At 46.9% G+C, this 15,555-nt stretch overlaps 1 protein-coding gene across 1 annotated transcript; it reads right to left on the reverse strand.

Annotated features, from left to right (window-relative positions):
* Positions 1–2,657: 2,657 nt before the first annotated feature.
* On the reverse strand, positions 2,658–14,127 carry TNFAIP6 (tumor necrosis factor, alpha-induced protein 6). The gene is made up of 6 exons (XM_010002252.1): positions 13,984–14,127; positions 8,182–8,319; positions 6,190–6,351; positions 4,284–4,512; positions 3,205–3,245; positions 2,658–2,843 (listed from the first exon to the last, which is right to left on the reverse strand). The coding sequence occupies exons 1-6, from the start codon at positions 14,075–14,077 to the stop codon at positions 2,680–2,682; spliced, it is 828 nt and encodes a 275-aa protein (XP_010000554.1). The 5' UTR covers positions 14,078–14,127; the 3' UTR covers positions 2,658–2,679.
* Positions 14,128–15,555: the final 1,428 nt, after the last annotated feature.

Below are 15,555 nucleotides of genomic sequence, written 5' to 3' on the forward strand. Positions count from 1 at the left end.
TGCTCGGAGCCAAGTCCGGCTGCGGGTCTGTGGTTCTGGCTGGAAACTGGTCCCGAGGCCTCCCAGAGCTGTCCCTGAGGAGGTGAGGGGAATGGAAAATGCCTGGGGTCCTTGCTCTCCGTCACCAAGTGCTGCTGCCGTGCTTCCTGCCCGGCTGTGCCAGGCACCGACTGGTCCTAACTGGGAAGGACCTTGCAGATCACCAAGTCCATCCACGACCTAAACCCACCAACCATCATCTACCTGCTCAGTGCCTAAATCGTGTCCCTAAGCACTAGTATCTACATTTGCTTTAAACACCCCCGGGGATGGTGGCTCCACCACCCCCCTGGGCAGCCTGATCCACTGCCCAACCACCCTTTGGGCAAAGAAATTCTTTCTCATCTCCAGGCTAAACCTCCCCTGGTGCAGCTTCAGGCCATTTCCTCTGGTCCTGTCATTGTTCACTAGGGAGAAGAGCCCAACTCCCACCTCCTACACCCTCCTTTCAGGCAGGTGCAGAGAGCAACGAGGTCCCTCCTCAGCCTCCTCTTCTCCAAACTAAACACCCTCAGCCCCTCCTCACAGGACTTGCTCTCCAGACCTTCCCCTCATCTAGATCATTACTACAGATATTCAGCAAGACTGGACCCAAAACTGTGCCCTGGGGACACTGCTGGTGATACATCCCACCTTGTGGCAGAGCCACTGAGAGGGGACAAGTCTTTCTTAGTCACCTGCAGGGCTTCCCAGGGGGGTTAGAGATGCTTTTCTGGAGGAGAAACTCTGCTCCAAATGGTGCCAGCCCTCTGGCTTCACAGGGGCTTCTGGACAGGCAGGTATTTCCTGATCCACACCTCTTGCTTCTCGATTAAAGGAAAAAAAAAAAAAGCCAAACAGAAGAAATCACCCCCCAAAAAAACAACCCAGCCCCCCCCACACCCAACAAAACCCCCACTCTAGGTCATAAACACTTTTAACTGGGTTTTCCTTGTTGTTAACAGACGCTTTTGCTGAGCTTCACTCAGCCCACCAGGCGGCAGGATGAAAAAGCACAGTCGGTTTCAGGTGCAGCTCCATCCTGTTGAATGTAACGACACGAACTTTTATTTCCTGACACTCACACGAAGCATGGAGCAAGTGTTGGGAAGGACAGAAACCTCAGTGCTACCTGCAAGGTCCTTCTCCAGGACAGCTGGGAAGCGGGAACATATTCCCAGTGAAATTGCAACAGGAAAAGCCCGAAGGTCAAATACATTCAGATAGCTGAGAATTAGAATAAATAAAGCAAAGGTGGGTCTGATTAGCTGAAGAATCTCTTCCTCGTGTGGAAAGAGAGAGAGAGAAAGAGAGGGAAAGAAAGAAAGGAAGAAAGAAAGGAAGAAAGAAAGGAAGAAAGAAAGGAAGAAAGAAAGGAAGAAAGAAAGGAAGAAAGAAAGGAAGAAAGAAAGGAAGAAAGAAAGGAAGAAAGAAAGGAAGAAAGAAAGGAAGAAAGAAAGGAAGAAAGAAAGGAAGAAAGGAAGAAAGGAAGAAAGAAAGAAAGAAAGAAAGAAAGAAAGAAAGAAAGAAAGAAAGAAAGAAAGAAAGAAAGAAAGAAAGAAAGAAAGAAAGAAAGAAAGAAAGAAAGAAAGAAAGAAAGAAAGAAAGAAAGAAAGAAAGAAAGAAAGAAAGAAAGAAAGAAAGAAAGAAAGAAAGAAAGAAAGAAAGAAAGAAAGAAAGAAAGAAAGAAAGAAAGAAAGAAAGAAAGAAAGAAAGAAAGAAAGAAAGAAAGAAAGAAAGAAAGAAAGAAGGAATTTAGTGCTTTAAATTAAGGAAAACATTTCGAGTTCTGAAACACTCTCAAGAAATAAAAATCATTCACTGGAAACTCAGGCCACTATTAAAACAGAGGTAGCTTTAATGCTGCTTTGGACTGAGGAATTTAAACTGCAATTAAAAACATGGAGAATAGTTTATGTTCATCAATAAAAAACAGTACAGTCTTCTTGAAACCCATGTAAACAACATACAGCATCTTGACAGTATCTTCCAAACAGATTTGCTGGTATCTGGTTAGCAATTCCTTCTGGTGCTTCATCTCACCAGTTTTGTTTTCATCACCCAGTCTTTAATTTGATGCCTTACTCAGTGAAAGCAGAGAAGTGAAAGGACTTGAACATCTCTCTGGATGAGGAAACCTCAACAAAATTAATTGAGGAGCTTCTGATTCATCTCACAACAAAATTAGGATGATAATAGAATTGATCCTGTGCTGTTCATGCTGCTTCCCAGTCTTCTGACTTCAGACAAGTAGATGAGTGGCAGCCAGGCCATCCACAGGAGGAATTAGTGTCTCTTAAAATTAAGCTTGCTTGAAAGGAAAATAAGGAGAGAACAGCAATTGAGACAGTCACATGAAAGGTTTGCTCAAATGGTGCAAGAAATGAGGAGGAGGAGGAGTTTATATAGAAAAATAATTTAAAAAATCTTTGGTGGCAATGAATTATTAAGAATTTTACAGTACTTGTAATCTAAAAATAGTCTTCTATTATTCATTTAAGTACATTTCATAATTTATTTCCTAGTATACTTTAAAAAACCCCTAATTGTAGATAAAAGAAGAAAATAAAAAAGTCAGAAAGCTGTGTCCTATCTGAAGAAACAGACACCTGAACTGGGTTCTGGAACATGTTTCTTAATGAGTGCATCTCGTTCCTCTGCTCACATAATCCCAAATTTTCCAGACAAGAAGTTTGTTTTGCCTTGGGACGTTGCATTCTTCCCATCACTTGGCTTGGAAGGTGTGTCCATCGTGCTGTATCTGATTTGAAACCCCCCAGCAGTGACTGAGGCATCACTCAAAAACTTCAGGGTCATAACATTGCCTGGGACAGGAAAAAGAAAAGCAGAGGTTACGTTTCCGGGTGGCTTAAAAAAAATGGGATTATCTCAGATTTCTTTTCTTTCTTGGTGCTGGGATCTTTTAAAAAACATCCTGCCTGGGTGTGTCTCCTTCTGAGCTGTGGCCTGGGAGGTTTCCAGCCTCCCCATGGAGAACCAGGCTGATTGTCACCAGCTTTCTCTGCCTGCAGAGAAAATTACCTCTTTATATTAAACATATATTATTCAAACATAGGGCCAAAAAGCTGATCCAGGCTGATTGTTGTTGGGTTGGTTTTTTTTGGGTTTGGTTTTGTGAGGGTTTTTTTTTGTTTGGTTTCACCAGAAAGAGTGCAAGTTTATTACCTGTGCTAATGATATCATCTGGCAACTCATCTCCACAAAATCTGGGCAAAATGAAAAAAAAAACAACGTTATAAGGTTATGGCTCAGTTTTTGTTTAGGTTTAGGGAAGGGGAAAATGTGGGAAACATTTTTCAATCTATGCAGAAAGTAAATGAAGAAGTGAACAAGAAAAACAGCAATTTCACAAGGTGCTAAGGAAAAGAACAAGGGCCCAAAGCTGAGAAAGGAAGAATATTGTGAAGAAAAACATTTATAGTTATCTGTAAAGTCAAAACAAATGGACTCTATCCTTGCTTGGCTATATATGACTTGTAGAGAGGATGAGAAAAGTGGCAGGAATTGGGAAGTGGTTTTTATTACTTCTTCTGGTTTATATGTTTTGTTCTGGGTTATGTGTTCTGGTTTTCTGGTCTGGTGGGAGGTGCCCCTGCTCATAGCAGGGAGGTTGGAACCTCATGATCTTTCAGGCCCCTTCCAACCTTCACCATTCTCTGATTCTGTGCTTTTTTTGTTCTGAAAAACTGAGGTACTTCATACCCAAATATGCCTGCTAAAGGACAAGCAAAAAATATGGGGTTGAAGAAAGTGAGAATTAAGCAAAGAGGGAAACTACATCCAGTAAGATAGATGGTATGTAGCACTTGTTCTGTTCTGATATTGTTAGAAAATGTTTTACTTCTGTAGCAAACAGTAACTTGGGCACATTTTTGCTGACGGTTGAACACCCCACCTCCCTCCTTTCAATTAATGCAAGTACAAAACACTGTTTGACATGGCTAGGAGTTCCTCCTGCAAAATAACAGGGAATCAAGACAAGCAGCTAACCAGAAAGCCTGGCAGCTTTCTTTCATGTCATTTAACAAAGCAGAAAAGGGCAAAGCACAGTTCTCTGAAGCTCTGTGTTAAGGATGGTAAAGTAAATTGCCAGGAAAGATAAGTCAGGTTCTATTATTGCAAGTATTGTGGGCATATCAGAGGTGCTCATTGGGGAAGGTAATATGGTGTTCTGCTAAAGCAACAGTCTGGGGAAAACAATAAATCATGTGATGATTTGCATGTTAAGGCTGGGATCCCCTCACCTGCCCACAAAGCCATTGATGTCATCGTAGCTATCGTAGATTTCCAAGAAATCAGCCATACAAGCAATGTCATCTTCCACATCAAACTCCAGAAACTGCAGGTGGATACGCTGTCCATACTTCACTCTAATGTGCCAGTAGCAAATCTGATCATTTTCATACTCATTTGGGTAGCCTGGCGACTTAAAAACGTGTTTGGAATCTGTGAAGACTCCGCCACATTCTTTTCCTAAAGGAAAAAGAAAGACATCAGTTTAAGTATCCATCCTGAGTGTGGCTAAGGTTTAAATCTTTGTGCACTTTGGGCCAGCAGATCTGTGGGGAAACCCACAGCAACCCTTGGCAGGAGAGCACTTGACTTATATTTCAGTATTCACAAGAGATGCCAGTCATTCCTAGCTTTTGGGAGCAGGTATTTTGGAAACGAGAAGCATGATCCAAACCTCACTGAATTGAGAGGAAAAGCTCTCATCGACTTCTGTCACCCTGGCATTCAGTTTCATCCTTTCTGCTTCAAAAACCTCTTCCAGGTGTTTCTTCCACACACACAAAAAAAAGGCTTACAAAGGCCAGTGATCACACACATGGCATTGCTCTGCTGCTGCTGCTGCAGCTCTTCACTCCCTTTGGGGTGAAAACCACTCGTTTGATTCAGTGGCCATTTGAACTTTACCTGACAGTGGGACCAGCCTGACTTTAGGATGTGTCACAGTTCCCCAAGTTCAGACCTGGGGGAGAGGGAGCTGCTTTCTGAGGGTGAGTCAGGCAGGTGAGTTGAGAGCTGGGCAGTGTCATTAACCCTCTTAGTCTGTACATTGCCCACCAGTCCTGTTCTCTCCCTCTCCAGATCATTGCTAGGCTGGACGTGCAATTCAAAACATGCAGATGGTTCCTCAAGCTCCTCCTGACATCTTTAGCACCCTAGAGAAAAGCAGAGGCCCCAGTTCAACCAGGGATGTGTCTTTGTTCCCCTAGGCTCCTTGTCTCCCACCTGCAAGCAGACAGCTCTTGCCAGGCTTTGGAGCAGGCTGTCCATCAAGCATGAATACATCTCCTCTCAGTGGGAGAGACAGGAGCACAGGCAGTGCTGCCTGCCTTTTGTTTTCCAACCAACCTGCTGTAGGAGAGGATCTCAAGCTAAACTGCAGCAGCCACCCTGTCCCTATTGCAGCCATCTGCAGGGCAGTGAATGGGGGGGAATGGAGAGAGGTCCTGCATCTGGAGATGAAGTCTCCTCAGCCCTGTTTGGACTCCATGGCCTTGAAGGTCTTTTCCAACCTGAATGATTCTGTGACTCAGTGATTCTGTCATGTTTGGACCATGTCTCCAGACCTGCTCTGGGGATCACTTTTCTCCATGCACACACACACGGGGTTTTACTCCCTTTGCTTTTCAAAACTTGCTCAATTTTAGAGAAGAAGAAAGAAGGAACCAGGGTTAACAATAAATTTAGCCTGTTTACAGGCAAAACATCTGGAAAATGGTTCCCCCCTTAAACAGCCCAGATGGGTTATTTCAGTGACATTGTAGGCTACATGTAAACAGTCTTCTACAAAACAAGCCATTTGCACATCACACTGGAAATACTACTCCCCTTTTTAACCAACAACAACATACAGTGATGTTTTATATGTATATAATGATGTTTTTAGCTTCTGCAAGGGCTTTGCTTGGGCCCAGCTGCAGGTGGCACAAGGCAGCACGAGCCTGAGCTCTGAGCAAGGCAGAGCAGCCCAGGGCAGCAGCGGAGGGGGTTTGATGCAAGGCTCCAGAGCAACCTGCATTGCTATGCCCTCCTTCCCAGACAGCACTTGTGTGGCACTGGAGTGCACTCCTGCAGAGCCTGGGTGCCTCTGTGCCCCCAGCAGCTCAGGGCCCAGGAGCACTGGGTTGGTTCTGCACCCACCGTGGGGGTTGTAGCAGTAGGCGTCCCAGCGCTCGCTCCTGTTGAGGCGAATCCCATAATCAACAATCCCGGTTTTCCCAAAGCCACAGTTGGCTCCAGCTTTCACTATGGGATAACCAACTCTGCCCTTGGCCATCCAGCCAGCAGCACACACGTGGAAACCTGCAGCAGGGAGAAAATGAGACTTGCACGTGATGAATCAACCGAGAAACTCCGAGTTTTGGTCAAGTCAGTAAATCTCACTCGAGCTGATCAGTGTCATTGGCCTAATAGAAACTGAACCACAGGGAAGAAGGGCTCTGTGAGGGGATGATTTCAAACACAGGATATAAAATTGCATTGTGTTCTCCACAGTATGATGAGTGGCTCTTCATCTGACAACAAAAATCAAATGCAGATGGACGAAAGAGTTTCCTGGGTAGTGAGTTGGTAAGTGCTGTACCAGCATTTGTAACACAATCTTATAGTGGATGAGTTACATGAGCATGTTCCTTGTTTCCCTTCTGAAGTCATACAGATTTACTCAATCAAATCTCAAGAGTCTGCAGCATTAAGCTCTGAGAGTGAATAAAATGCTACATACAGAAGACAGCCAAGAAAACCCAGCAGTTACTTAAAACACTTCCAGTGTAAATTTAAATACCTGAAATGCCTCAAGTATTTCTTGCTAAACAGAAGGCATTTTGTGGCTGAGAACTGAAAAACAATACCCAAAGCATGTGCTGTTATTCACTGTCTGGTAGGGACCAACTGGACGTTTTTACCGAGACGAACTGGAACATATTTGTGGTGTCCCAGGACCAGGGAGCTACTCAGAAGAGACAAAAGTGCCCTTTCTCCATGTGTGCTGGTGCTGGGAGCCAGCTTCTGACTCAACAGCACCGCCTGCAAACGCCTAGAGTAGAGGATATTTTTCATTGTTTTCCTAATGCTCTGAGTGAATTAATAACTTCTCATCAGGAATCAAAGAGGAATTCAGCCCTGCCTGTCCCTCCAAGCTCTCTGCTCCCCCTCTCTCAGAGCAAATATGCCTGGAATAAACGTGATGAAAACATCTTGACTGATGCCATGAAAGCCAGCAGTGCACGTGTGCTTGAGGAGCTCCCTGGAGATAAAGACCTTTCTCTGCAGTCCCCAGCAGCCCCCCAGTGCTGGAGCTGGGGAGGGAGTGTTGCTGGTTCCAGGACTGTGCTGCACCTGGAGCTCAGGGGGGTGTGTGGCTCTGAGTGTGCAGGTGGTGTCCCTGACAGCTCTGCAGGTAGCACAGGCACTTTCTGGGCATGCAACCTGGCACATAAACCAGGGGGGTTTGCAAGTCTCTCAGTCCCATAGTCTAAAACATTCATGAAAACACGAGACTGGCAACATTATGAAGTGTGGCCAGCAGGGTGAGAGAGGGGATTGTCCCCCTCTGCTCTGCTGTGGTGAGACCCCCCTTGCAGGGCTGGGTCCTGTTCTCGGGCCCCCAACACAAGAAGGACAATGAGCTCTTGGAGCAAGTCCAGAGGAGCCACAAAGATGATCCACGGGCTGGAGCAGCTCTGGAGCCAGGCTGGGAGAGTTGGGGTGTTCAGCCTGGAGAAGAGAAGGCTCCAGGGAGCCTTTAGAGCAGCTTCCAGTGCCTGAAGGGGCTCCAGGAAAACTGGGGAGGGGCTTGGGACAAGGGCAGGGAGGGGTGGGATGAGGGGGAATGGATTAAAACTGGAAGAGGGGAGATTGAGGTTGGTCATGAGGAGGAAATTCTGTGCTGTGAGGGTGGTGAGAGCCTGGCCCAGGCTGCCCAGGGAAGCTGTGGCTGCCCCATCCCTGGCAGTGTTGAAGGGCAGGTTGGATGGGGCTTGGAGCAGCCTGGGCTGGTGGGAGGTGTCCCTGCCCATGCAGAGGGGTTGGGACTGGGTGATCCTTCAGGTCCCTTCCCACCCAAACCAATCTGAGTGTACGATTCCACGAATGAGTGATGTGAACTGCAAGCAGCCATGCTTGGTTTCCAACCTATTTTCCTGGCTGCCTCCAGCTGCTGGTAGGTGGCCAAGTGTCCCCCCTCGTACTCGCAGACGGCCTTGGCTTCGGCGTAGCTGAGCTGGTACTTGCCCCGGCGGGACTCCCTGTGGTACACGCCGGCTGCTCGCTCTGTGGGACCAAGGAAACACATGCTGTCAGTACCACAGCCCACCTACTCGGGGGGTGGCTCTGGCCACCTCCAGCAGTGCCCCCCAAGACCCACCCATCGGGCTGCTGGAGGGTGAGAAGAGAAACGGAACGTCCAGCTGTGCCACTCGGAAAGCGTCGGGGTTGGGGGGGAAGAACCTCCCTCCCAAGCCAAAGGCATGTTTTTGCAACCCCAAGGTATGCTTTTGTTTGGGAGAAGTTTTGAAACAACAGGGCTAGTCAGAGCTTGGTGAGTTTTTGAGCAACAGAAGATCAACAAAGGCAGGGAAGGACTCCCCTGGGGACCATGCAGAAGGCAGTAGTTATGGGAACCACTGGCTGGTGTCAGCACGGCTGGCTCCTGCATCCTGGCGCAGGGGAAGCTCCTCCTGGAGGGCTATCACAGCAAACTTTTGGATGCAGCTTTGTGAGTGCCTTTGTAACGTGAATCAGAGCTTTGTTTTGACTCTCCAGAGGAGTTAAATCAGGGCTACTTGGATGGAGAAGAGGCAGAAAGCGAAGGGAAGAAAAATGTGAAATAAAAATATCTGGGTTTGTGTCACAAAGGGCAGGACCAGAACAATTGCTGGCTGATATTTTTGCTGCACAGAAAACTAATGCACTTTCTTAGTTATTTTTTTCTTTGCTGTTGCAAGTACAATATGCAGCAGCTTTCCAGGGAAACCCAGAAGCTGTCAGCACTAATACAAGTTGAATAGTATTTTCATGTTGCACTTGTCTGCTGCCATATGGATGGAAATCTGTCCCAGAACCAATCTGCATATCTAATTTGAGTTGTGTTTTTCTTTAGATCTGTCTCAGTTGTGGTGCAGCCTGAGAGCAGTGGCTATCACTGGTCACCAGGACTGAAGAAAGACTCAAAAGAGGAAGCATTTTTTACAGTAGTTATTTGTACCATGGGAAAAAAAAAAACAAAAGGAGAATGTCTTTTCTAGGGACAGAGTCAGCAGTTTTGGCTAGGTTAGGATATTTAAAACAACAACATGCTCACCACTGGATTGTGGCTAGGAATGGAGAGAACCCTTATTAGATAGAGAATGGTGTTTGCCAGTCTAGTTTTTGGAGCCACAGTCACTGGCCTTGTGCCCAGGGAAGGACTGATCTTGCTGGGAGCAGGCTCAGAGGACAGAGAGTGGCTTTCTGTGACACTGCTGGGAATGTCACTGCCATGAGCAGGGGTAACTTACATGTTGTGCAAAAAATCATAGAATCATAGAATGCCCTGGGTTGGAAGGGAGCTCTAAAGGCCATCTAGTCCAACCCCCTGCAATAAGCAGGGATATCTCACACTAGATCAGATTGCTCAGAGCCCCATCAAGCCTGACCTTGAAATCTTCCCAAAGAAAGCCAGTTCCATTGCAAAGAAGAGCCACAACAACTAATAGCTGTGGAATAATGCCATGCCATATTTTAAAAAGTCTATTTTAAGTAAAGCATTTATTCATAGGAAGTATTCTTTTTCATTCACTCAACAGTCTATCATGTCCAACCTGATCAATCCACTCCCTGCATCTTTCCAGTATGACTGTGTTGGATTCTGTTTGAAGTCCTTGCAGATCTAGGGACTGCAGAAAAGGGCACACGTGTAGCCTCACTGCACACTCAGGGGGCAGCCTGGAATTGACACTAGTGATCACCATTGATCACTGCAGCCCCTGGGAGGTGAACTGAGAATTGAGCTGAAACACACAAGCTGTAGTGAGAGAGTTGGGGTGTTCAGCCTGGAGAAGAGAAGGCTCCAGAGAGACCTTAGAGCAGCTTCCAGTGCCTGAAGGGGCTCCAGGAAAGCTGGGGAGGGGCTTGGGACAAGGGCAGGGAGGGATGGGATGAGGGGGGATGGATGAAAACTGGAAGAAGGGAGATTGAGGTTGGTCATGAGGAGGAAATTCTTCCCTGTGAGGGTGGTGAGAGCCTGGCCCAGGCTGCCCAGGGAAGCTGTGGCTGCCCCATCCCTGGCAGTGTTGAAGGGCAGGTTGGATGGGGCTTGGAGCAGCCTGGGCTGGTGGGAGGTGTCCCTGCCCATGCAGGGGGTTGGGATTGGATGATCTTTAAGGTGCCTTCCAACCCAAACCATCTAATGACAGTCCCTGGGATTAGCTGTGCTGCCCCTCCTACAACCAGTCGAAGAGCAAGAGGCACCTCAGCTCTGAGGTTTGTCTCCTTTGCAAAGGTGACCAGTCCCAGCCAAGGCAAGAGCAGTCCTAAAGCTTATAGTCAGTGATGGTTGCTGGTAAAAGCCCCCACCCTGTTCCTTCCCTGGAACTGCTGCTGGGTGTACACACCCAGGGATTTGGGGGAATTGCCACTGCTTGTACTCATTGGTCTTGGAGCCAACAGTAAAAAAATCACCATTTTTAGTTGTTCTCCTGACTTCCTCAGCTGGCAGTGTTGTTTTCAAGTCTTATCCCCCACCTACCCCTGTTGATTGACACTGCCACTGTGGACAGGCATCACGTTTTTCAGCCCATTGGTGAGAGGTCTACTCTTCACAGCTTCTGCAAGGGCTGCTCTTCCAGCAGCAGCTCCCCTGAGCCTTCCTGCAGCATCCTGCTGGCTGGTGGTACCTGCTGAGAGCAGGCACCAAGCTGGATCTGCTGCTCCATGGCAGAAGTAGCCTTTGGGAATGTGGACCACACGTAGGTACCACCAAGCTCAGAGCTCCAGGGCTGGCTCAGTGTCCCAGTCTCATGATGCAGCATTCCCTGGCTGTGGATCTAATTAACTGATCTGATCTTTCACTGGCATTTTTTTCCCCTCCTTCTTAATCACACGAGGGGCTGTGCAGAAAGATAAACTGCATCAGGAAAACCAGACCCAGGTCAAAGCATTGTACCTATTAACTATCTACAGATTTATGTGCATGTATATGCACATACACACATATTCACAGCCACACGTGAACACACACACGTGCACAAACTGCTGCAGGTCTTTCTGGAGGTGGCCCCATGGCATCTTCTCTGATGGGACACTCTGCTTGAAGACTCTTCTCTGTATCTGACCTGCCTGAAATCTCCTCTGCCGGGACAACAGTGAGAAACTTCACCCAAGTTCTTTCCTTCTTTGTCTGAAAACCTGCTTATTGGGGCTGTGCTATCCAGGATTTCTCCACCCACTCTTCCTCTTTGGTTTTTATTCAAAAGGTCATGGGTTACATGGCTGACAGGTCATGTTTCTTCCAACTCACATTTCATATCATCTCTCATTAAAGTCCAGAGACAGCAGGATCCTGCAAGGACAGTGACCCCTCTACTCACCCACAGCAGCAGGAGATGGTAAAACATAACCAGTCTCCTCTGCACAAACACAACAAGCATGAAATTTGGCCTAATCAAGTGCCCTCAATATGCATGACACAAGGAGGAAATGCTAATTAAAAGGAAATATTTAGCTCTTAAGCAGAGGATGAGCACGTAGAGCTGCTGGCATGGGCTAATTGCTAGTGCACATGGTCCTACCCAGAGTAGTCCACCAAACGGGGCAGGTGTGGCCCCAAAACCACCCTGACACATGGTGTGCCAGCAGGGACAACAGTCTGACCAGAAGCTGCCCTGGGAAAGCTGCTTGGTGGCAGGCACTCAGACAAGCATAGCTGGGCAAGGCTGCTCCACTCCTCTCATCAATTGACAATAAGCCTTTAGTTTTAATGTGCTGGTGTCAAAACTGAGCAGCAGTAAAATTCCATTCACACATGACAGATATTAACAGCAGGGTGATACAGCTGCAGCAGGACTGTGTGCTTACTGAGGAGAGAAGAGATGTTTTGTAACAAGAAAAAAGGGAAATGGATGATCTTACAGGTCTTTTCCAACCTGAACGGTTCTGTGGAAAGACATGGGCATTGATTTCTAGGCTGCCAGCAGCTCAGTATTTTACACTTGTGCTAATGATTAGTTGAGGAAGAAAGGCAAAATGGAAGCCCCCTCCCCCTTCATTTTCAATTTGGTCTTGATGGTGCTTTATCAGGAGAAGAGGAGATAAGCAAAGCTCAGATGTCACTGTGCATTCCAAGGTTTGATTCAAAGGGGGGTTGTCCTGCTTGTGTGCAGCAAGTACAAGGCTGGGGTTGCTTGATCCACTGTGTAAGTAGCACTCTTTTTTTTCTTTTCAAATACAGAGATGCATGAATTGGATGGCTGTGATTTTGCCAAAGTGGTTATTTCACTGTGCATGTATTTGTTTATTCAGAGCAAGTCATCACTTCTGACCCCATGGTTTACTTTTCTCCCTCACAGCAAATGCTGAAGGTGCAGCACAGCCCAGAGTTATTGTGCAGCCCAGTTAACACTCTGCTGCTTCATTTTAAAGAATTAGAGGGTTTGTTTTTTTTTCTCAAATCAACTTTTTAAATGATCACTGTTATCACAAATTCACACTGATGTTGTGCCAGCCCCTGCAGGCTGGCTGCACCAGTTGTGCTTACACTGGTATTTGCAAACCAAGCACCCACAACCCTACTATCAGGGCTTAACACAGCCTCAGTCCTGCTTATCTTCTGTCCCTCCTTGCTGTTATTCCAGCCAGGAATACCAGATTTCCTTGTTTCTTACACAAACTTCTTCTCTGCCATCCTTTTTTTGGAACAGCAGCCACTCGAGGTGGTGCACGGAGCTGCCCAGCTGCCCTGCCCTGGCTCTCTCCCCCACCTGAGCACCTTCAGCAACTATGGAACACGTGCTCCAAGATGAGAAGGAAAGAGAAGTCATTAAAAACGTGCAGTCAGATGGAAAACAATACAGATCACTTCTCCCTCCATTTATATTCCTGTCACTTCCTACAGTCCTCTGGGAAGGGACTGGAGGCACGTGGCTGCTGCACCAGCCGCCAGAGCGTGGCCCCAGTGCTTCCTGAAACATCTGAGCCCAACAGAAACCTGCACCAGCCACAGGAATCCCCTTGCAGAAATGCACAACATCCTAGAGGTGATAAAGAAGCTTGCAAGTATTTGCCTACAAAGAAGAGCACCCTGTGCATGTTTTCCTTCTGGCATCCTTTTCGTCACTACATTCTGAATGTATTTTTCTGTTGTATTGGGTAAAGATCTGCAAAAGAACTCTTAAGAGACATTTAAACCCACTTGAGGTGTAAGAAACTGCTCCCACAGCATGTTCTGTAGCCCTCTTGAAACCTTCTCTCCACTGCCTAATGATGTGAACAAACCAATGGCCAAAACATCTACATTTCTGTGCTTTCCTAGAAAACCTAGGAAATATTATCTCTATTATTTCCAGATCATTTAGTTTCATATGTAGGACCCCAGGCATCTGAAGTATGTTCATGCAGAAAGTAATTCATTCCTTTGGCAAATGTTTCTCTTCATACTTGTTTTCCTTCATTAGAAGCAGCTGTTATTTAATGCTGTTTTCACTTTACCTGATGCTGCAGGAAAATACATTCAGAGAAAATATTCAGTAACTGCTTTTCCCTGCACTTCAGAGTAGAAAGAGTGGGCTCACAGGGACAAAACTTGCAGTCACCACTCAGATAAAATCCTCACCTCACAATGCAGGGTTTTGCTGATATTAATGCATGGCTCCAGTTTGCATTGCCAGGTGCTCATCTCTACACTGTTAGACAAACATAATGACTTTGGCAGTAAAAAATCATGATTAAATCCTTTCTTACCTAACCAAATGGAGTTATGCAGCACTCCGTCCTTGAATCCCCATGCTTGAGCCTTCTCCCACAGCAGGGCAGAAAAGAAAATCAATGCAATCATCTCTCCTGAACGAGAAGGCTGTAAATATTCCCTGGTTAAACACTCAGGGTAACCTCTGCTAGCAGCTGCCTGGATCCGAGTGGAACATCTGGTGGCCAGATCTTAAATAGTGCTTTCAGCTGTGAGGTCAGCAAGCCTGCTCCAATTGTGCTTGCTGTTGTATTATTACACAATTAAAGATGATGTCTGCAGTCGCCCATGTGACTCACTTTTGGCTCTCTTGATTCCCAGAGTGTCCAAGAACCCATTCTATCCCTCACTACTGCAGCACACATGAACATGTTTCAAGCCAAAGTCTGAAACTCACTGCCTTCAAATTCCACCAAACAATAAAACTAATAACCAGTCCATCTGCTTACACTGTTTCCAGCCACACAGGATCAGAGAGAATCACACACACTGCCTCACATTCTCACTTAAACATTCTGTTCTCTCATAAATAATCTGCATTTCATTTCACAGGGACCTAATCAATGAACAAACACAAGAAGGGTATTTTGCACTGGCTGGTTGAGTTCAGTTTCCCTAAACAGAGTCTGTAACAGAGAGTCAAACCCTCAGATCAGCAGAAAACTCCAAGCGTCAAGAAACAGATGCTCTTTGTTCTGCAAGTGGGAAATAAAGCTAAAAATCTTCCCCTCCAAACCACATTTTAAGATCTGATTCACAGTGTGACAGCTGTCTGCCTGCCTTCCCTTCTGGCTGCCAGTGAACACTGCAGCTGCTCCTTGGGATGAGTGGGAGAGGAGAAAGGGGGGAAAGATGAGAGGATGGAAAACGGTCTGGAGCTCCACACTCCTGGGCAGCTGCTGGAAGGCTCTGCTCTGCAGTTCTGATAACATTCATAGCTTCTGAGTCAGGAGCTATAGAAAAAGATGTGCTCACGAGCACAATCAAAGTAAAATAAATGAAAAGGAAAGGGTGGAGGACTCTGTGCCCACTCACGTCTTTTTTTTTAACGTAGATGCCGGTAATACCAGTGAGGAAGACATTGCTCATCCCTCCAGTCTCAGCAAGAGGGGATGAAGGCCTTGCCATGCCATGTACACCAACACACACACCTGCTCCTCCCACCCACAGCTCAGGCAGGTGGGGAGAGCAGCTGGGGGATGGAGAGCCAGCCTGTCCCCTGCAGCAGAGCAGCACCTTCCACCACAACACCCGAGTCTTGGCCTGTCACCCTTCAGCACTCACCGACGAGAGCAAACCTGACCTTCCAACAAGGTTCACCTCCATGTATCTTCCCCTTGTGCACACTCATGTCTTGCTCATCCCACTCTGAACCTCTGTGAGAAGCAGTAGGTGCTTTCCCTCCTGACAAAGCTCATGCTCACTCTGACGTCAAGACCTGCCGCTGGGACTCTCCACTCAGGCATCCCAGGAAGCTGATGACAGCCCACTGGGTCCCTCTGGCCAGCCTGGGACATCCAGGGCTCAGTGGCTTATTGTCCCCTTTCCTGCCATCCTGGTGAGCACCC

The sequence above is a fragment of the Chaetura pelagica genome, unplaced genomic scaffold (genome assembly GCF_000747805.2).
Source record: "Chaetura pelagica isolate M959 unplaced genomic scaffold, ChaPel_1.0 scaffold677, whole genome shotgun sequence".
In the NCBI taxonomy this organism is placed as follows: Eukaryota; Metazoa; Chordata; class Aves; order Apodiformes; family Apodidae; genus Chaetura; species Chaetura pelagica.